Source organism: Bufo gargarizans, chromosome 8, assembly GCF_014858855.1.
Source record: "Bufo gargarizans isolate SCDJY-AF-19 chromosome 8, ASM1485885v1, whole genome shotgun sequence".
NCBI lineage: Eukaryota > Metazoa > Chordata > Amphibia > Anura > Bufonidae > Bufo > Bufo gargarizans.
In genome coordinates, this window is record NC_058087.1 from 35,361,439 (window position 1) to 35,383,687 (window position 22,249).

The window sequence follows — 22,249 nt, forward strand, 5'->3', positions numbered from 1 at the left end:
TACAATTTCAGAAATAGAAATGGTATATACCTATATATTAATCATAGGCTACCTCATAGGCAGGGTCTGCATGAAAGATGACGGTTAAAACACAGAACAATAAAAAAAAAACTAAATGGTTCAAAAGCAAGTTTTCACTGAGCTGAATCACAAAACATGGCATTAAAATGGGTCTAAAATTATCTTTTATTTACTGTAGTCTTCAGGCCACTATGTAATTCAACCAGTCCACATATGGATAATTAATACCGGGACCACAATGCTCCAGTCCATTTTCTTTTTCATAGCAATTACTATAAATAAGGGCCCAGCATGGGTAATCATTTCCTTTAAGATGAACATTTCTTCAAGTTTTTTAATGGATTTTCAATAAATACGGATTTGGCCCACATCACCTCCTTCCTAAATTGGAAGGGATTTGCTGTGTGTGAATACCCTGACTGCCCCTGGTTTTTTTTTATCTACTACATCTCCAAATTGTCAATGAAAAGTGTACATCAAGAGCCAACTAAAAAAAAAAACTCAGTGGACAAAGTCACACAGAACTCTTGAGTGCATCATTGGTAGACCTGTCAACCCTTGACATAGAAGAAAGCGCCTACTATGGCTACTTATTTGAAAGCTCAAATCACTTGGATTTCTAAACATAAATGGATTCTGGAGTGAAGACATTTAGGTCTTCTGAAGAAGTCATTGAGTATATAGGAGTTTTATTTTAAATTGTATGCTTTCACAACAAGCAACAATCCGGTGTGATGGTTTAAACTATTATGGAAGAAAGTAATATTGAAATAAAATATTCTTGCTCATTTTCATAAAGGACTAGGCACAAACAGAACTGGATTAATTCATCACAAAGTTGCCTAAAAGTAATCTGCCGGGTCGTTGACCACTGTGTACAATGGTGGTGCAAAGGTCAAGCATGGTGAATTCTGTGAACTGTATACTAGGAAATTCTATTATGAACTGAGCAACTAATAAAGCATTTTTTTTGTAAGCATTTTGATTCTAAGCAATGGTTTAGATGTATTTTCTACCACCTATGTGTTACTTCTCTACCACCTATATCAAGAATTTTGCTTAGTCCATATTTCCACCACTGGAAGGGACTCTCTGGTTTCCAAGTATAAAGTATAAATGGCACTTACCACACCATAAGAGTATGTGTCACATGTCTCAGATACTGGAAGACTCTGGATTACTTCTGGTGCCATCCAAGGGAACGTCCCTACAAGGGACATATGAGTTGTGTGGGAATGAAACTTTGAGGCACCAAAGTCACAAATCTAGGTGATAAAAAAAAGAATATTTACAGCAAAATCTTTATTTTAACAAAGGAAGGGCTGTCCAACATCCACATTAAGATGAGGTCAAATACATGCATAATGTCTTACCTTTAGTACTCCATCGAGGGTTATCACAACTAGAAATGAGCAAAATAATATTTGAGGTAAACATTATGAAAAAAATATATATAATGTGAGATATATGTTAACACAAGATAACAATATCACATGGACCTAATGTCCATAATAAATTACATGTCTATAATATACTAAATTACTGACTAAATACAGTATATTAATGATCTTGTAGAAGGCTTGCACATTAAAGTATCAGTTTTTGCAGATTACACTAAACTGTGTAAAGTAATTAACACTGAAGAGGGCAGTATACTACTACAGAGGGATCTGGATAGATTGGAGGCTTGGGCAATTAAGTGGCAGATGAGGTTTAACACTGACAAATGTAAGGTTATGGACATGGGAAGGAATAACGCAAGTCACCAGTACATACTAAATGGTATAACACTGGGTAACACTGATATGGAAAAGAACTTAGGAATTTTAATAAACAGCAAACTACACTGTAGAAACCAGTACCAGGCAGCTGCTGCCAAGGCCAATAAGATAATGGGTTGCATCAAAAGGGGCATAGATACCCGTGATGAGAACATAGTCCTACCACTTTACAAATCACTGGTCAGACCACACATGGAGTACTGAGTACTGTGTACAGTTCTGGGCTCCTGTGAACAAGGCAGACATAGCAGAGCTGGAAAGGGTTCAGAGGAGGGCAACTAAAGTAATAACTGGAATGGGTGAACTACAGGTCCCAGAAAGATGATCAAAATTAGGGTTATTCACTTTAGAAAAAAGATGATTGAGGGGAGATGTAATAACTATGTATAAATATATCAGGGGGCAGTACAGAGCTCTATCCCATCATCTATTTATCCCCAGGACTGTAACTGTGACGAGGGGACATCCTCTGCGTCTGGAGGAAAGAAGGTTTGTACACAAACATAGAAAAGGATTTTTTACGGTAAGAGCAGCGAGACTATGGAACTCTCTGCCTGAGGAGGTGGTGATGGTGAGTACAATAAAGGAATTCAAGAGGGGCCTGGATGAATTTCTGGAGTGTAATAATATTACAGGCTATAGCTACTAGAGAGGGGTCGTTGATCCAGGGAGTTATTCTGATTGTCTGATTGGAGTCGGGAAGGAATTGTTCCCCTAAAATGAGGAAAATTGGCCTCTACCTCACAGGGGTTTGTTTGTTTGTTTTGTTCTTCCTCTGGATCAACTTGCAGGATAACAGGCCGAACTGGATGGACAGATGTCTTTTTTCAGCCTTATAAACTATGTTACTATATTATGTAAATGTACTCCACTGTATGCTGCTGGCTCTTTAATAGGTTTCTACTCGTACCATAGACAAGAGTAAACTATTTTTAAAAGCATTATATTCCACAGGGATTTAACATCTTCTAAGAAGGACTAGAAGGTTATTTCTAGTAGTTTTACTACCAAAAATGGAGGAAGACAACTACTGAAGACTTCATATGAGGCTCGATTATCAGACCATTTCAGTGCTTTAACTTGCTATTACACACTGCATTCAACTTTTACTAACATAGATATCAGATTTGTATACTTATGGCTTAGACAACTGAACCATTTAGCAGTTTTGAAGTGAATTTACTGCAAATGCATTTATCACCTATCCACCATTAACTGCTACTATAACTAGAACTGAGGTCCTGAGTCCCCCATTTACTCCTCAATACCCAACAAGATGGGGTTTGGATGTAGTGGCCATCGAGTAAGCATACCGTCTCTCCATTCAAGTCTACAGGTCAGAGAGAGACAGTTACAGAGTACAGAGCTCAAGTACTTTTCTAGAAGCAAGTCAGCACCCTTTAGACTAAATTGTATGGGAACCCTTTAAAATGTCACAAATACATCTTTTAAAATGAGTTTAAAGATGGTAAACAGCCAAATGAATATGTTTGCTAGTGGTTATACTAGAAAAACAACAAAAAAACTGTGAAATGTAACTTTATATGGTCACAACACCTACACAAAACACTATGATAAATAATACTTTACCGTTTCTAGACTTGAGATCTCTGTGAATTACGCGGATTGGGGCTTCCATGTGTAAGTAATGCATTCCTGTTCACAGAGGGAAAAGAACATTTTGAAATAAAATTATTTCAGAATAAGCTTCCCACACAGCAGCGAACAAACACAAATGGTCAATTTTTTACTTCTTCTTTAAGGATTAGTGCAATAGAATTAGGTGTAGTGCAGCTCAAATACATAACCTCCTATAGTAAAGATCACTCGTGTAATTTAAGATGTATTTACCAGCTACTTGCCAATTGGCAAAATTGGTGTAGTTCAAGGTAAATATTATTCAGCTATCATCTGATAACAATAAGCAGGTTTGTGCATTCTTCACAGCTTTCCTTTACGATGTTTCTATTGGTCAGTCTGCTTAACACAGGATCGGAGGGAACGGCGAGTGACTCAGGGATTTAAAGGGGTTATCCCATTAAGACAACTTAACTCCTAGCCACAGGACAGGTGTTAAGGGTCTGATCGGTGGGGGTCCATGGCCCTCAGTTTGAATGGAGCGGTGGTTACACATCTGGAGTGGTCAGAACCCCCGCCCATCAGACAATTATCTCCTATCATATAGATAGGTGATAAGCTGCCTTACCGGGCCAACCCCTTCAAAAAACACCAAAGACAGAATTCATGCAGTGTGTGTTGAAGTTTCAGCCAATAGTTGCATATCATTGAGTGATGTCACTGGCAAGTTCTCCTGTACAGCCCGATAATTATTTTGTTATTTAGGGACCGGAGTGATAGAGTTAATAGCCCTGGTATGTAAAATGATTTTAGTGGGTCATTTTTATTCATTATCACTTTAAACAACATAAACCCACAGACTTATTTTATTTATTTATTTTTTACAATGATTAATTTCTGATGGAATAATTATAATGCAACAGGACAGTACAATGCAACATTTGGTTTGTACCACACTGGAAGTTCTCAGACACTATTAAATGCTGCACGGATACAAAACAGTTTCCTTGCATACTAGTCTATGTAATGCATCAGGACAAGTGATCAAAAAGGTAAATGCACCAATATATCCAAAATGTGCGGAAATTACTTATGGCAAGGCTTTTTCTTTTAATATAGAAACATTAAAGGGGTTCTTTACCTTTTTCTTACTGATGATCTATCCTCTGGATAGGTCATCAGTATCTGATTGGTGGGAGCCCGACCCACAGGACCCCTGCCAATCAGTTGTTTGAGAAGGCTGTGGCACCACGTCTTTCTCGGTGATTCCTGCAGGCCAGTGACGTCACAACTATGTCACGTGGCCTGGGCGTAGCTCATCCACATTCACTGGCCTGCAGGGAGAAGGCCGCGGCGCTACTGTAATTGCCACTGCGATTAAAAAAATTGCCACTGCGATTTAAAACAGCTGATCGCCAGGGTCCTGGGTGTCGGACCCCGCCGATCAGATGATGATGACCTATCCAAAGGATAGATCATAAGAAAAAGGCAAAGAACCCCTTTAACTTCAGTTATTTTATCTGTAGATTTATTTATGAGTTGCCCTTTATTACAACTATAATTAGATATGTGCACTAACTAAAACTATATTCAAACACAAAGCTACTGCTATCATTATACAAACACATCTGCCTGCAAAACTTTTTTATCTAAAGGTGCAGCCTTTATTTAGCTTTGGGTGTCTCTTGATTCACAGATTCAACAAGCACAAACTTCCTGTCATCTTAAAGGGGTTGTCTCACTTCAGCACATTGCATTTATCATATAGAGAAAGTTAATGCAAAACACTTCCATATTGCCTCCTTTGCTGGATTGATTTATTTTTCCATTGCAATATACACTGCTCATTTCCAGGGGTTACAACCTCCTCTGCAGTGCATATATAAGGTGGCTGGGACAGTAGCTGCTGCACACGCGTGCCTATATGCACTCCCATGGTCTGTGCCACCAGGGAGGCTGACCTTAGGCTACTTTCACACTAGCGGCATGGACCTCCGGCAGGCTGTTCCGACGGGTAAACAGCCTGTCGGATCCGTCCTGCCACTAGTGACCGTGTGCCTTCAGACTGCCGCTCCGTCCCCATTAACTATAATAGGGCCGGGGGCGGAGTTCCGGCGACATGTCGTAGTGTTATTCCGGCAGCGTTTTGCCGTGCGCTGCCGTGCCTCGCTAGAACTCCGCCCCGGCCCCATTATAGTCAATGGGGACGGAGCGACAGTCCAGAGGCACATGGTCACTAGCGGCACGACGGATCCGACAGGCTGTTCACCCGCCGGAAGTAGAGTTGTTGCGGGTATCGAATTTCGCTACCCAATCGATACTTTTGTCCCGGTATCTTATCCATTTTTTCAATACTGGCCTGCACTTCTGCGCAGTCTAGTATCTCTGAACATGAGCGCGGTGCTGTCAGCGCGCTCATGTTCCCTCAGCAGCACAGGGGAGAAGGAAGCAGTGTCTCCCTCCCCCTGTGCTGCTGCTGCCACCAATGGGGAGAGAGGGGCGGAGGAGGGGAGGGCGCACTGCGGCACCAATGATAGGACTTTTCATGGGTCCAGACTTTAAGCAGCCCTTACTATTATTCCTGGGCGCCGCTCCGATCTCCCGCTGTGCGCCTGTGCCCCATTTACCGTCTCCTACAGTCCTGCTCCATATGCTAATTACTATCGGAGTAATGGGGAGGAGACAGCAGCTTCTCTAGTGGGCGTTCCTTCTCCCTGCTCTGCGATTGGACAGCGCTACAGCCAGGGGAGAAGGAACTCCCACTAGAGAAGCTGCTGTACCCTCCCTATTGCTCCGATAGTAATTAGCATATGGAGCAGGACTGCAGGAGACGGTAATGGGGCACAGGTGCACAGCGGGCGAACGGAGCGGCGCCCAGGAATAATAGTAACCTGAACTTCAGTGAAGAAGTTCCAGTCTGGGTACCACAGTCAGTTTTTTTTATCACGCGCGTGCAACACATTGCACCCGCGCGAAAAACTGAACAGAATGCAATCGCTGTCAAAACTGACGGGTTTGTCGCAATGCACCCGGGACGCATCCGGAGCCAAAACGTGACACCCATGTGAAAGAGGCCTAAGGCTACTTTCACACTTGCGGCAGTGTGATCCGGCGGGCAGTTCCGTCATCGGAACTGCCTGCCGGATCCGCCGATCTGGATGTGACTAAAAGCATTTGTGAGACGCATACACACAGTTTTACTCCAGGTTTCCATAACAGCCCAGCCATTTTTCTGTAGGTCAGCTTTAGGCTAGGGCTGCACAACACATAGGGCACAACTACACTGCTACATGTGTCGCCCGACATTGATGTTGCGCAACAATTTCTGTGAAGGTCAAAGTTAAGGGTATGGGCTGCTGTGGAGGTCCCATTTTAAAGTGGTGGGGCACTGTGTGGGGGGGTCAGTGTTAAGGGGTGGGGGACTGTGGAGTGCACTCTTAAAGGGGCGGGGTGCTGTCAAGGTCACTGTTATGGGGGATACTGTCGATATCTTTTAACGACACACACAATCATTAAATGAAATAGATGAAATATACCCGTGCGAAGCAGAGTCCTTCTGCTAGTAGAGAATAAAACGCATTCACATAGCTACTGATATAATACCATGTAGAGACTTGCATTGAAAAGGGGGTCCCCATATATCCTATCTAAAGCCTGAGGCTACTGTACTCCATCCTATCTTATGTCTTCTAGAAAAAGTTAGCATTACCCTCTTGTTCTCCCCTTCCATCTGCTAACATGTCAAAGCCCATGAGAAAGTCTAGCCTTGCTAAAAGCAGATTTCACACTTCAGCAAATGGCATTTATCATGTAGACAGAGTTAATACAAGGCACTTACTAATGTATTATGATTGTCCATATTGCCTCCTTTACTGGCTTGATTCATTTTTCCATCCCATTATACACTGCTCGTATCCAGGGGTTATGACCACCCTGCAATCCAGCAGTGGTGGTCATGCTTGCACATTATCAGAAAAAGCATCGGTTGCCGAGACCACGGGAGCGCGCATAGGCACTTGTGCGCAGCAGTTCCTGTCCCAGCCATCTCATATCTGCGCTGCAGTGGTGGCCATAAACCCTGGATACCAGCAGTGTATAATGCAATGGAAAAATGAATCCAGCCAGCAAAGGAGGCAATATGGACAATCACAATACATTATTAAGTGCCTGGTATTAACTTTCTCTATGTGATAAATGCCATTTCCTGAAGTGAGACAACCCCTTTAAGTTTCTATCACCCATTGGAAACCCGGAGATGGCAATCCTGGACCTGAGCCCCATCACAGTTTCCTGGTCAACCTTGATGACTTGCCAAAACTTGTATGTAATCAGCTGGGTGTCCAAAAGGCTAAAATGAAATGCTTAATAGCCCCATTGGCTCACATCTGCCTTTACTTGGCAGAGATTTTGCCGGGCAACTGCAGCGTCTCAAGAAATTCCAAATTCCCACACTTTTTGGCATAGAGACCCATCATCAAAATCCATTATTTAGTATCTCTTCTACTAGAGACCTAGAGTGTAATAAACTGTAGAACAATGGCATTGGAGGTTCTAGAAGAAAATGGTCTCAGACTAACGGCTCTTCTGGCATACTGGTACAGTGTGTAGTATTTCCACAGATAAGGAACAAAAGGCTTCAAATACACACGCTTTCTATATAGATTTCTTTTCAGGAAATTGAGGAAGAACAAGCCTTTCATTTGTTTACTTTAGAGAAGTCAGACAAAGGGCAACACATGAAATAAGCTCAACTATTGGCACGAAAATATGAAATAAAGTAAAGCAGTTTCTCCACTGTCCAAAAGTCGACCAAAAATAGTACGAAGCTAAAACAATAGAATAGCTAATACAAAGTATAAACTCAACCTTGAAAAAATTACACAGAAAAAATATTCTCAATTTGCTATACTGGTAACCAATGGACAGTATCAGAGTACAAGTTTCTCAGATTATGCTGTTCTAGAAATCTGATGTTGTAGTAGCAATAATGTCTTTGTACCACCAATGTGCCAATATGTTGCTCAGCTTTTTTTTTTTTTTTTTTAAGTAGGTGCAGATTCTATATATTTTTTATAATATAAATTTAGTTAGAGTACCAAATATCTCATTTCCTTTTATACTAGTATAGATTTAAAAGGAGGGAGAGGGGACTGGGGCCATCTAAATTAGCCAGGACTAGGAACAGCTCCTGCTCACAAGGCAATGTGACCATGTGCTTGCATGGTCGCTTATCCATATGATTGGATACTCTGTAATTATACATTTCCCATAGGCCCACAATACTGGACAGCTTTTCCTAAAATGAAGCCACCCTTGCAACAGGCTGATAATTTCAGCTGCAGTAGCCCCGGATAATTAGCTAATATTGCTGGGAGAAGAAGAGGATATCCACACATTTCCCATGGTGGGGGAGATTTCTTTTGTGGGGGGTTGTCCTAATCTACACTCCCTTTAAAGGAAAAGCAACTGTATAAAATACACTCAAAATTAAAATCCCAGCGCGTACTCTCTTAATCTCTCCCTTTCCTTTCATGCTATGCCATAATGCAATTAAAATGAGAACCATATAAAGAAATCTACTGTATGTGACCCAGGAGATCAGTCATATCCCCCCTTCTACTCCTTACAATCCTATGTCTGACTGTAAGATATCTGGCTGAAGCAGGAGCTTCCCCCCTCTGCCCTGTCAGCAGTAGGATGCCAAAATTGTTACATCTCACCCCTCAGCTATACTCTAGATCAGCAGAGACTAACCCATGTGTGCTCTGCAGGATTTCTACAAGACTTTGTTTCAGGAACATCCTGCAGACAGAAAAACACTGCAAGAAAAAGTGTCTCCTTTTTTTACGTGTATCATTCATTTCTACATTTAGTGACCCTTTAAAGGAAACCTGTCACTTTAAAAATTGTTTCTGAGCTGAAGGCAGCATGTCATAGAGCAGGAGGAGGCGAGCAGATTGATATACAATTTTATGGGAACATATTCAGTATTACTAGTATTTTATACATTTATATTTCTGCTCATTCTGGACTTTAAAGTCCAGGAGGCGGTCCTATCAGTGATTGACCGCCTTCCCTCTGATAGGACCGCCTCCTTGATTTCAAAGCCCTGAAAGAGAAGGAATTAACTGAATGAAATACAAGTTTTACTGAATCTTTTCCCACAAAACTATATATTAATCTGCTTAGCGCCTCCTGCTCTATAACATGCTGCCCGCAGATTACACTGCATTTTCCAAATGGCAGGTTCTCTCTAAATGCATACATTTTGGCTGTTTGCAACAACCTCTAAGGGGAGTCCTATCATACACAACTTAAAGGAGTAAGAACAGGCCATCACTAGCTGATGAGCGGGATCTGACAACCTGCCGATCAGCTGTTGCCTCTTTGCTGGAGCTACACCCATACAGCTGACCGTGGGGTTGCAGGGTGTTGGATGGCTGCTGATCAGCTAGTGATGCTATGCTGAGAATAGGCCATCATTAAGTAAAGGCTGCAAAACCATTTAGCAGTTTACTCCATGCTCAAAGAAAGGTGCTGCCTTTTTCACAGGTACTCCTGTCCTAACGAACATGCTCTCATGAGTAGAGAGGCTGCCACAACCAAATATGACTTGACTTGCAAATTGTTTCTCCTCTTACCTTTAGCTACGTCAGTTGCCCATGCCATAATGTGTTCCATATCCATGTCTTCACTTCTGTTGCTATTGATGAAGTCATATAGCGATCCACCAGCAGCATATTCTGAAAAAAAAAAATGCCGTATAATTTCAGTAAAAATAGCTGATTTCATTGCTGAAGTTGCAGGTGGGTGAAGTGTTTTAGAAGGAGTCAGGTTCTTAAAGCCTGAGTTTTCAAAAAAAAAGTTTGCATAATAGCTGTATTTCATTGTACAATCATAACTGTGAAAAAACATTTGGGCTTCCCTAATGTTTTTTTTTCCAGCTATATTTCAGCTGCACAGCTAGATGCATTTCACTCAGAAGCAGGAGACAATTCCCTTCTGCCAGCACTGTATTGCTCTGACATCCTTTCCCTTACTTCCCACTATGTTTGTTTTCAGCTATGGAGCTTGCAGAACAAACAAAGATGGATACATCACACTTACAGACACACAGGAGGCTCCTATGAATTCAGAAGCAGTGTAGAAGCATTTGTTTTATCAGGCTCACTACCTCAACTATCTCTGACACGCCCCCACTTCCTCTCAACAGTCTGTTACGAGGAACTGGCCTTGCCTGACAACAGGCATTAGAATGCAAATTAGGTGTGAGACCCCTAGTGGCCATGTCTGTACAGCTTTTTTCAGGTGGATGCAGGCATATCTTTTTTTAAGTGATTTAGAAATTTGCTAGTTATACCATTCTCTATTAAATGAAATTGTGTGAAAGTACACTCTCTAAGCACAGCTGAGTTATCTCATGTAATAGATCATACAAAGCCCCTAATACTGAATCTGATACCCTGTGTATTCTGGACCCGTCCCAGCAACATCCAGCCCTATCAGGGCCATCATGGGTTTAGAAATACAATCTGACAACATTATCTTCGGATCCTACTAAAATATAGCTAGGTCAAAAACTAAAAAGCTACTAGTTAGGATGAATTTACATACAACGGAAATGCTGTAGATTTTCCTGAGAAATTCAACAGGGAAGTCAAAATCCTCAAAGCAATTCTATTTTTATGGATTTTGCTGCAAATTATCAGTGGTGAATAATTGTATAAAATAAAGGGGTTATACTCCCATCTAGATGCTTCCCCGATCCCCCATCAGTATCTCTTTACTAGGCTCCAGTGATGACGTGGCGTGTCAACATTTCATCACTGAAGCCAGCTGAGCAGAGAACGGTGGGGGACACGAGCAGCAAGGGCAGGAGGCTAAGATGAGTTAACTGTTGTGTTGTTGTTTTTTTTCACATTTCTTATAAAATCAACTATTTGAATCCACAGAGTCAAATCCATTACAAAATGTGCACCAAAATCTGCAGAATTCTGTGCAGATTCCAATCTGTTGCATGTGGACTTCCCCTAAACAAATGTATACTCACACATGGGTGCAGTCACATCTAACCAAGCTGATTTCAGTTCAATTTTGGAAACCAGAAATTCCTGACACAGTATTGTAAAATAACTTTCTTACATTATTGAGTGGTGAAAGCTCTATATAAAGAAGCTTAAAGCAACTGTCCCATCTGGGAGATTTATGTCCAATACGTGTGGGTCTCATCTCTGGGACCTGCTGCTATCTTGAGAACAGGGCCCTGGTGTGAAAGAAAAGCACATAGCGCATGCATGGCATCCTCTCAATTGGCATCGGACGTCCCAGTGCACAGAGAGAGAGAGCGCAAGGCTTGTTTTCCATTCACTTCAGGCTGCATTCTTGAGATAGGAACAGACAGACACATATTAGGGGACATTCACACTACCGTATTTTAAGTCTGCCTCCAATTTCAGATTGGATGCGGACCCATTCTTTTAAATGGGCCTGAATAAGGATGGGGACAGCACACCGTGTGCTGTCGGCATCTGTATATCCGTTCTGCTGCCCCATAAAAAAAACTGAACGTCCTATCCTTGTCTGTTTTTCTAACAAAGAGCAGGATGTGCTAATCCACAAAATGCAGACCGCAAAACGGATCCAGTCGCGTGGATGCCCCCTTAGAATTTCACCTTGTGGCACTTGCTGCAACCAGATATCTATAGTAATGTATTAAAGGGGTTCTCTGAGATATTTTAACTGATGACCTATCCTCTGTATCTGATCGGGAAGGGGGGGGGTGTCCAACTCCCAGGACCCCTGCTGATCAGCTGTTTAAGAAGGCACCGGAAGTTGCGCTGCAGCCTTCTCGCAGTTTAGCCTAGGCCATGTGATGTCATGTTCAGGGAGCTGAGCTGCTATACCAAGCACAATCGTTATACAATGTACTGTGCTTCATGGGCTGAGAGAAGGTTGCTGCACTACTGCAAGCCCCGGTGCCTTCTCAAACAGCTGAACGGCAGGGGTCCTGGCTGTCGGACCCTCACCGTTCAGACACTGATGACCTATCCAGAAGGATAGGTTATCAGTAAAAAAAAAAATCTTGGAAAACCCCTTTAGAAAGTCTATATACACAGTTTTTTCTATAGAAGAATGGCAGGAAAAATGCAGATAAATAAATCATTAGATAAAAAAATGCCACCAAAAATACTTGAAATTTGTGTGTGTGAAAGAGGGAAGCTCGAGTTTGTAAATATCTAAAGGTCTGTATTACACTGCCCAATGTTCTGACGATTGGTGATAACACATCCATTGGCACTCGTTTGCACCGGTCTTACACAGGCTGATGCAAACTGAATGTCGTTCCTCCCTCATTTAGTTGTGTTGATTATCGGCAGCACATTCCTGACTACACAGGGAGATGCTGCCAATAACAAAGCATCTTTCAGCCTGAGGTAAGATACCAATCGGCTGACAAATGAGCGTTTGCTCGTGTATTGGCTGCTGGATTATACAGGCCAATTATAGGGAATGAGTGTTTCTGATAATCTGCCCAAAAATTGTTCGGTCTAATAGGGCCTTTAAAAATTGTATTAACAATTTGCATATACAATTGCCTGATAAAGGGAACGTTTCCAAAAATAACATTTTAAACCATGATTTTAGTATAAACCCTGCAGTGGATCCTGATAGCTGTGCTGATAAGTAAAAAAATATATCCTGCCGGAATATTACAGCTCACTTCATCTCTCGCTTAATCAATATCAATAATAACAAATTAGGGAATTGCTGATCATGTAATTGCCCAATATGATGCTTTAAACAGCTCCAAAGTGAAGTCTGTCAGTACCTAGCAATCGCTCTGTACATCCTTGGTGTCTTTAGCTTGTCTGGGCTCTCCAGCTGTCACAGCTTTCATCAATGCTACGCCTGACAGGGATCATTTGGTCACAGCAGGAGAGAGTACTTAAAGGGATTGTCATTTTTATATGATTGTGTCATCGGCAGTAGGAATGATTTAGCTGTGATGTATATTTTCTTCTTATAGTCACAAGCTGCTGTCATTGGCATCCTAAGGAGTTAGGTGTCAAATTATAACATAGGATTGTATATACATTTTTGAAAAGCCACTTTTTTTGCCAGATCCATCTTTATCAAACAGTTATCAGTAAAGCTTTTTTCGCTCAGAAAGCTAAAAGGGTCATCCAGCTGATTATTTAAAAAGGCTCCGAATGCTTCCCGCTTCACTGCCGCTCTTTACTTCCTGGAGCTTCTCGACACACAAGAAAAGACTGCTCCGCCATTCACTGCTGAAGAAGACCAGTGGGGGGACGGGGAAGAATCAGAGCCAGAGCAGCAGGGAATTGGTGAGGTATGTTTTTCAAAATTTTTATTTTTATATATTTTTTTTACAACAGACTTTTTGTAGCCCAGGATAAAGCAAGAGAAGAAATAATTTGGCTACAATGATAGAATGGCCGCCTGCGCTTCCCTGCCGGATCCTCAGCACTGTTTACTTACTGTTAATTAGTGCTGAGTAGAACATACTAATAGCTATCTGCTCTATCTGTAAACTAATATAAAACTGGATGTTTACTTAAGGAAGAGATAAAATAAAAGACCTTTCAGTTACAATAATGAATTTTATCACCAAAAGGAAGAGCTACGTCTGGGTTTTCCATTTTGTGTGCTATAGATGGATGACCAAATAAAAGTAAAGAAAAACAAATGACATATTAGTTTTTAAGGGCCCTTTACACAGTCTGAGAATCCAAAAGATAATCGTTAACGAGCGTTCATAGGAACGTTCGTTAGCGATTATCTGGCGGTGTAAATGTGCTGATGATTACTCGATGAGCGAGCAAAACACTTGGTTGTTGGGTTATTGAATCATTTGCGCGCACACACAAAAATCGTTGTTTACCGGCAGCAGACCCTGCTGTGTAAACAAGATCTGCTGTCCATATGGGGAAGGAAGAGCAATGGCATTAGTGATCATTCCTCCCCATACTCTGGAGGAGATTGGTGCATGTAAATGCAGCGTTCTCCTCCACCAGCAAACAGCTGATTGTCGGGAAGGAACACTTCACTCCCAATAATCTGCTGCTCTGTCATCCCGTATAAAGGGACCCTACGTTATGAGAGGCGGAATGTGGGGTCTCATAGACTTGCATAGAGAAAATAACTTTCAGTGCACAGAGCAGAATTGGCAAGTTAGTTTGCAAATCAAATGATCAGAGGAGGGACCTGAAAGAAGATGTACTGTAAAGAAGAAGTGGTGGGTGAGAAAACTCATAAGTTACCCTATACTAACAAGCAAATGAATAAAAAATGTTGTTGGAGTCCCAGAGACATATCAGAAGATAGCTCCACCAATTGTTAGAATAATTGGTGACCTTTTAGCTCCTGATGGCTCTTCTTGTAAGCTAGACATACACATTGACCACTTTACCATTTACTGCCCCCCATATACACATGAATGCCCAACACCTCCCCATATACAGTGTACAGCACCCGGCCACCCCTGTATACAGTGTACTTTGTACAGTGCACATAGATGGGGATGTACTAGACCCAAGGGGAATATACAGGTCATGAGTCCCACCAGTATAAGCCCCATACAGTATAATTTCTCCTTGTGGCTGCCCCAATACAGTATAATGTCGCCTTGTGGCCCCCATACCGTATAACGTCTCCTTGTGGCTGCCCCCATACAGTATAATGTCTCCTTGTGGCTGCCCCCATACAGTTTAATGTCTCCTTGTGGCTGCCCCCATACAGTATAATGTCTCCTTGTGTTTTTTCTTTTAAATAGGTATTTATCGCAATATATATCTTTATTGCGATAAATTTCTTAATATCGTTATCATCTGAATATTTCTGATATTGCCCAACCCTAGTTGGGGTAAAAGATGCCTAGAAGGTTGGAGGAGTGTTTAAACTAGAGACTGAGGGAGGGTAATTATGTTATAGGAGGGGAAGATAGCGCAGATAGAGACCGGGGGCAAGGTAATGGGACTGGGGGAGGAATGGAAGGAGGGACTAGAACAGTTCAGAAGGAAAGGTGTAGGGTACAAAATATACATAAACCTCTTAAATGTATGTATACTAATGCCAGAAGCCTGACTTATAAAACTGGGGAACTGGAATTAGTGATGTGTGAGGAGGACTATGACATAGGGGGAATAACTGAGACATGGCTGAATGATAGCTATGACTGGGCATTTAATGTACAGGGTTACAGTTGGTTTAGAAAGGATTGTCAAAACCGGAGAGGGGAGGGGTCTGCCTTTATGTAAAGTCCTGTCTAAAGCCCACACTCCGGGAAGATATAAGTGAGGGACATGAAAATGTGGAGTCACTGTGGGTCGAAATACATGGAGGCAAAAACAATAATAAAATACTAATAGGAGTTTATTATAAACCACCTAATATACCAGAGTCCACCAAAAAATCTACTTCTAAACGAGATAGACGAGGCGGCAAATCATAATGAGGTGGTTATTATGGGGGACTTCAACTACCCAGATATAGACTCGGAAACTGAAAGCTGTACATCTAATAAAGGAAACAGGTTCTTGGCAATAACCAAAGACAATTACTTTCCCCAACTGGTTCAGGACCCGACTATAGGGACAGCCATACTGGACTTAGTATTAACTAATAGACCTGACAGAACAACAGATGTGCAGGTTGGGGGACACCTGGGAAATAGTGACCATCTATAATAATAAAATCCCTGTGTGAGTGCGCTGTGTCCGTGTGTGTGTCACCAATTTTGCACTGGGCATGCGCGACATGGCGTCCAATCAGGACACAGCGCTCCACACAAGTTTCCCTGCAGCCTGACTGCCCATAGATACCTCCGAGGCCACAGCTCCCCCTCCGACGTTTGCTCCTGCCACAGTTCCCCCGCCACTGTCCGCTTCTCTCTCGGCTCAGGAGATGCAGAGCGCGCAGCAGCCCCCCCCCCCCTTTCCGGATGGCAGAGCTGCAGCGGGCAGAGTGTTAGCTGAGTGTATGTCCAGCTAACACTCTGCTTAAAACGGCCGACATCGGTGCTGGCACCAATGTCGTCCGTTTAACCCCTTTCATGCCGCGGTCCTTAGGGACCGCTGTCTGGAAGGGGATAACCATTGGGCTGCTGCTCTGCCCTGGCAGCGGCCCGTTGCTTGAAGGGCCAATTCCTCCCGCACACAACACCCTCACCCGCTTTCAAGTTGCAGAGCGCGCAGAACCCCCCTCCCCCTCTTTCAGGATGGCAGAGCGGCAGCAGGCAGAGTGTTAGCTGTAATGTCCTGCTAACACTCTGCTTGAAACGGCCGACATCGGTGCTGGCCGTTTATCACCTTCACACCTTCCATGCCGTGGTCCTTAGGGACCGCTGTATGGAGGGGCTAAGCATCAGGCTGCTGCTCTGCAGTGGCAGTGGCCCAATGCTTGAAGGGTAAACTGAGGGCGGGAGCTCCCTCCCCCATCGGGCAGCTGCGCTTGCTATAGTATATCTAAGCCTAATCAGGTTAGTGCGAATTCAATACACTGCAGTACACTATATAGTGTACTGCAGTGTATTGTAAGCCATCAGACCCACTGAATCTTCAAGAACCAAGTGGGTCTGTGTCCCAAAAATGTAAAAAAACAAAATAAAACTTCCTATATCCACACATAATTGGTTAAAAATAAAAAACACTAAATATGTTTGGTATTGCCGTGTCCGTAACGACCTGATCTATAAAAGGATCATGTTACTTTTACCGCATGGTGAACACCATAAAAAAAAAAAAAAACACTATGATGGAATTGCAATTATCCCCACCGCACTTCCCCCAAAAAACTGGTATAAAAAGTTATCAAAAGTCATATGTATCCAAAACTAGCACCAATTAAACTATGACATCATCCCACAAAAAGACATGGTAATGGATCATGTGACGGACCATGTGATGAGCGCAGTGACGTCACCACAGGTCCTTTTCCTCCTGGGCATCAAAGAAGACGACAGAAGAGAAGCCGGGCTGCGTGAACAAGTGGATGAGGTGAGTTAAATTATTTTTATTTTATTTTTTTAACCCCCTCCATCCCTATTTTACTAAGCATTCTTAATTAAGAATGCTATTATTGTCCCTTATAACCATGTTATAAGGGAAAATAATAATTATTGGGTCCCTATCCCGATCGTCTCCTAGCAACCATGCGCGAAAATCGCACCGCATCTGCACTTGCTTGCGGATGCTTGCGATTTTCACGCAGCCCCATTCACTTCTATGGGGCCTGCGTTGCGTGAAAAACACACAAAATAGAGCATGCTGCGATTTTCACGCAACGCACAAGTGATGCGTGAAAATCACCACTCATGTGCAGAGCCCCATAGAAATAAATGGGTCCGGATTCAGTGTGGGTGCAATGCGTTCATCTCATGCATTGCACCCGCGCGGAAATCTCGCCCGTGTGAAAGAGGCCTTATTTCTGATATTTAAGGACTCTATACTGACAGGGAGTGTTCCACAGGATTGGCGCATAGCAAATGTGGTGCCAATATTCAAAAAGGGTCCAAAAACAGAGCCTGGAAACTATAGGCCGGTAAGTTTAACATCTGTCGTGGGTAAACTGTTTGAAGGTTTTCTAAGTGATGCTATCTTGGAGTATCTCAATGAAAATAAGCAAATAATGCCATATCAGCATGGCTTCATGAGGGATCGGTCATATCACACTAATTTAATCAGTTTCTACGAGGAGGTAAGTTCTAGACTTGACAGCGGCGAATCAATGGATGTCGTATATCTGGACTTTTCCAAAGCATTTGACACTGTACCACTTGAAAGGTTAGTATATAAAATGAGAATGCTCGGTCTGTATGTGGGTAAGTAACTGTCTCAGTAATAGAAAACAGAGGGTGGTTATTAATAGTACACACTCAGATTGGGTCACTGTCACTAGTGGGGTACCTCAGGGGTCAGTATTGGGCCCTATTCTCTTCAATATATTTATTAATGATCTTGTAATAGGCTTGCACAGTAAAATATGAATTTTTGCAGATGACACTAAACTGTGTAAAGTAACTGACACAGAAGAGGACAGTATACTGCTACAGAGGCCTGCTCCCCCTCACTCACTGAAGCCATATGGCACCAGGAGAGAGATAGTGTGTGGACTCTCATTGCAGTCCCTGGTGGCCGTGTGGCGCCGGGAGTGGTGTGGAGTGGGCCCGGCATGCATGCTGGTAACTGCTTTCCGTGGATATAATGGAGGCCATTTTGGCACCAAAAATGACAGAAATTCAGGCGGATCCAGCATGCATGTGGAACCTGCACTTTCTGAATTATATGGTAGCCGTCATGGCACATAACAGGTAAAATTTAGTGTTAGGAAACCGTCTAACTAGAGATCGCCTTGATGTGTGGCAGACAGGCTCAAATAATTTTGTACAAAACGATTTGCCAAGCATCTCTAACTTATTAGTATAGCATTTGCAATTATGATGCAATTTTGTACTTTATTTGGTTTGCAGTGAGCTGTTGCATTGCATGTTTTAACAGTCTTGTTCTCAGCCATAGCAACGTGCCCCTGCGCTTTGGGATGTGCTGACTGACCCCCTTTTTCTTTACTGCTACAGAGGGATCTGGATAGATTGGAGGCTTTGGCAGAGAAGTGGCAGATGAGGTTTAACACTGACAAAAAGCAAGGTTATGCACATGGGAAGGAATAATGCAAGTCACCCGTACATACTAAATGGCAAAACACTGGGTAACACTGACATGGAAAAGGACCTAGGAATTTTAGTGAACAGCAAACTAAGCTGTAGAAACCAGTGCCAGGCAGCTGCTGCCACGGCCAATAAGATAAAGGGTTGCATTAAAAGAGGCATAGATGCCCATGATGAGAACATAGTCCACTTTACAAATCACTAGTCAGACCACACATGGAGGACTGTGTACAGTTCTAGGCTCCTGTGAACAAGGCAGACATAGCAGAGCTGGAGAGGGTTCAGAGGAGGGAAACTAAAGTAATAACTGGAATGGGGGGACTACAGTACCCTGAAAGATCAATATTAGGGTTATTCACTTTAGAAAAAAGACGACTGAGGGGATATCTAATTACTATGTATAAATATATCAGGGGTCACTATAGGGATCTCTCCCATCATCTATTTATCCCCAGGACTGTGACTGTGACAAGGGGACATCCTCTGCGTCTGGAGGAAAGAAATAGAAAAGGATTCTTTACGGTAAGAGCAGTGAGACTATGTAGCTCTATGCCTAAGGAGGTGGTGATGGTGAGTTCACTAAAAGAGTTTAAGAGGGGCCTGTATTAATTTCTGGAGTGTAATAATATTATAGGTTATAGCTACTAGAGAGGGGTCATTGATCCAGGGAGTTATTCTGATTGGAGTCAGCAAGGAATTCTTTTCCCCTTAAATGGGGAAAATTGGCATCTACCTCACAGTTTTTATTTATTTTTTTGCCTTCCTCTGGATCAATTTGGAAGATATCAGGCCGAAATGGATGGACGGATGTCTTTTTTCAGCCTTATAAACTATGTTACTATACGCTTCTGTGGTGCATGTCGTCATAGAATTCCATTATGGTCCATGGTAGCGGAATCCATAATGGGATTCTTCGATAACCTGAACGCCGAACTTGAAAGTCCTTTCAACACTAATTATATCTATTAGAACAATTTTTTATTATGTTTACGTTACTATATCATAGAATAATATGATATTATGTTTGAATGGTTGCTGTGCTCACTACAACATCACCTGGTTTAAAACAATGCAAAGCCAAGGAGAGAACACGGCTCTGACAGCGTTACTGATGATTCCGGTAACACCAATGTCAACCAGTCCAAAAATAATACTCTGAAAGATGTGTACAAAGACAAAGAAACTTGGCACCTGTCAGCTACAAAAGTATATTTAGGGAGTAAAAGGAGAAATAAGAACTGCCAACACGTTTGTGCCGTCCAACATTAGACAGAGAAGGACTTGCTGACTAAAGTGATATAGAACATAGTAAAACTAGGCAAACACTTGAGGGGATTTCCTATGGCTTGCCCTTCATCTGATCTAAATAGTTTGAAAAAATTGTCACATATTGGCCTCACTAATAAAAAATCATGATCATCAAAGCACTAATGCAAGCTCATGCACTTAGGCATCAGGCAAAGTCCCTCAGATATGAATGGGATTCTTCAGAATTGATTAAAAAAAAAGAATGAAACATGCCGATTTTGTGCTTTAAATACTTCCTTGTATTGGGCCTCCCAGTTTCAATATCTAGCTTTCTCCTCTCTCACAACAGTATTCTGGGTACTCATACTCAGAGGGCTGTCAATCACTGCGTGACAGCAAGGAAAGATGAATTTTTTGACTTGTTGTGAAGACTAGCATTAGCGGGTATTTAAGGTAATTGTGTCAGAAAGATAACCGTTGTCCATGTGCTTTATTATACAGTCCTGATCAAAAGTTTAAGACCACTTGAAAAATGGCAAAAAAAATCCTATTTAGCATGGCTGGATCTTAACAAGGTTCCAAGTAGAGCTTCAACATGCAACAAGTAGAAATGGGAGTCAGACAATTTTTTTTTTTAGCTTTCAATTTAATGAAAACAACGAATAAACTGAAACAGGCTGTTTTTCAGCTGATCAAAAGTTTAGGACCACACCTCCCAAAAAAAACTAACCCCCCCTCCCCCCAAAACAGAAATCCAACTTCCAAACATGAACTCAGTAATGAGTAACTCCGCCGTTATTGTTTATCACTTCCAAAATTCGTTTCGGCATGCTTGATGCAAGCGTGTCCATGAGGTGAAGTGGGAACATTTCTCCAAGTGGTGAAGACGGCCGCACGAAGGCCATCTACTGTCTGGAACTGTTGTCCATTTTTGTAAACTTCCCTTGCCATCCATCCCCAAAGTTCTCAACTGGATTTAGATCAGGGGAACACGCAGGATGGGCCAAAAGAGTGATGTTATTCTCCTGGAAGAAGTCCCTTGTCCTGCGGGCATTGTGTACTGTAGTGTTGTCCTGTTGAAAAACCCAGTCATTACCACACAGACAAGGGCCCTCAGTAATGAGGAATTCTCTCTGCAACATCTGGACATAGCCAGCGGCCGTTTGACGCCCCTGCACTTCCTGAAAGGGTTTCTACCACTTGGATTTCACATAATTAGGTGTCAGACACTAGCGCTCCGCTAGTGTCTGCTCTGCCAAACTATCCTGCTATAATAGCTTTTGGGGCAGCCGTTTACCTAAAAAAAGAACTTTTATTAATATGCTAATGACCCTCTAGGTGCTATGGGGGCGTCATTAGCACCTAGAGGATCGGTCTTCCTTCTCAAGATGTCTGAGCAGGGAAGCGGTCGGACATTCACTGCGCATGCGCCGAATACAGCCGCGCACGGCGCATGCGCGTGAAGTCGTCCGTTTGATGCATTCCGAAGCAGATGGGCGGGCTGGAGGGAGGCGCTGAGCGGCGGCATCTTGAGAAGGTAGACCGATCCTCTAGGTGCTAATGACGCCCCCATAGCACCTAGAGGGTCATTAGCATATTAATAAAAGTTCTTTTTTTTAGGTAAACGGCTGCCCCAAAAGCTATTATAGCAGGATAGTTTGGCAGAGCAGACACTAGCGGAGCGCTAGTGTCTGACACCTAATTATATGAAATCCAAGTGGTAGAAACCCTTGAAGCTCCATTGTTCCACTGAAGGAAAAAGCACCCCAGACCATTATGGCACCCCCTCCACTGTGGCGCGTAGAAAACATCTCAGGTGGGATCTGCTTGTCATGCCAGTAACGTTGGAAACTATCAGTACCATCAAGGTTAAATTTTTTCTCATCAGAGAATAAAACTTTCTTCCACCTTTGAATGTCCCATGTTTGGTGCTCTCTTG

General features: G+C 42.5%; 1 protein-coding gene across 3 annotated transcripts in view; it reads right to left on the reverse strand.

Annotated features, from left to right (window-relative positions):
- Positions 1-22,249, reverse strand: part of MAP3K20 (mitogen-activated protein kinase kinase kinase 20) — a 215,695-nt gene that overhangs the window by 113,897 nt on the left and 79,549 nt on the right. For all 3 annotated transcript variants that reach the window (XM_044303724.1, XM_044303723.1, XM_044303725.1), the window contains exons 4-7: positions 10,022-10,123; positions 3,393-3,458; positions 1,395-1,423; positions 1,149-1,286 (exon numbers count right to left, since the gene is read on the reverse strand). In XM_044303724.1, the coding sequence (XP_044159659.1) occupies positions 1,149-1,286; positions 1,395-1,423; positions 3,393-3,458; positions 10,022-10,123 (335 nt within the window). The remainder of the gene's footprint in view (positions 1-1,148; positions 1,287-1,394; positions 1,424-3,392; positions 3,459-10,021; positions 10,124-22,249) is intronic.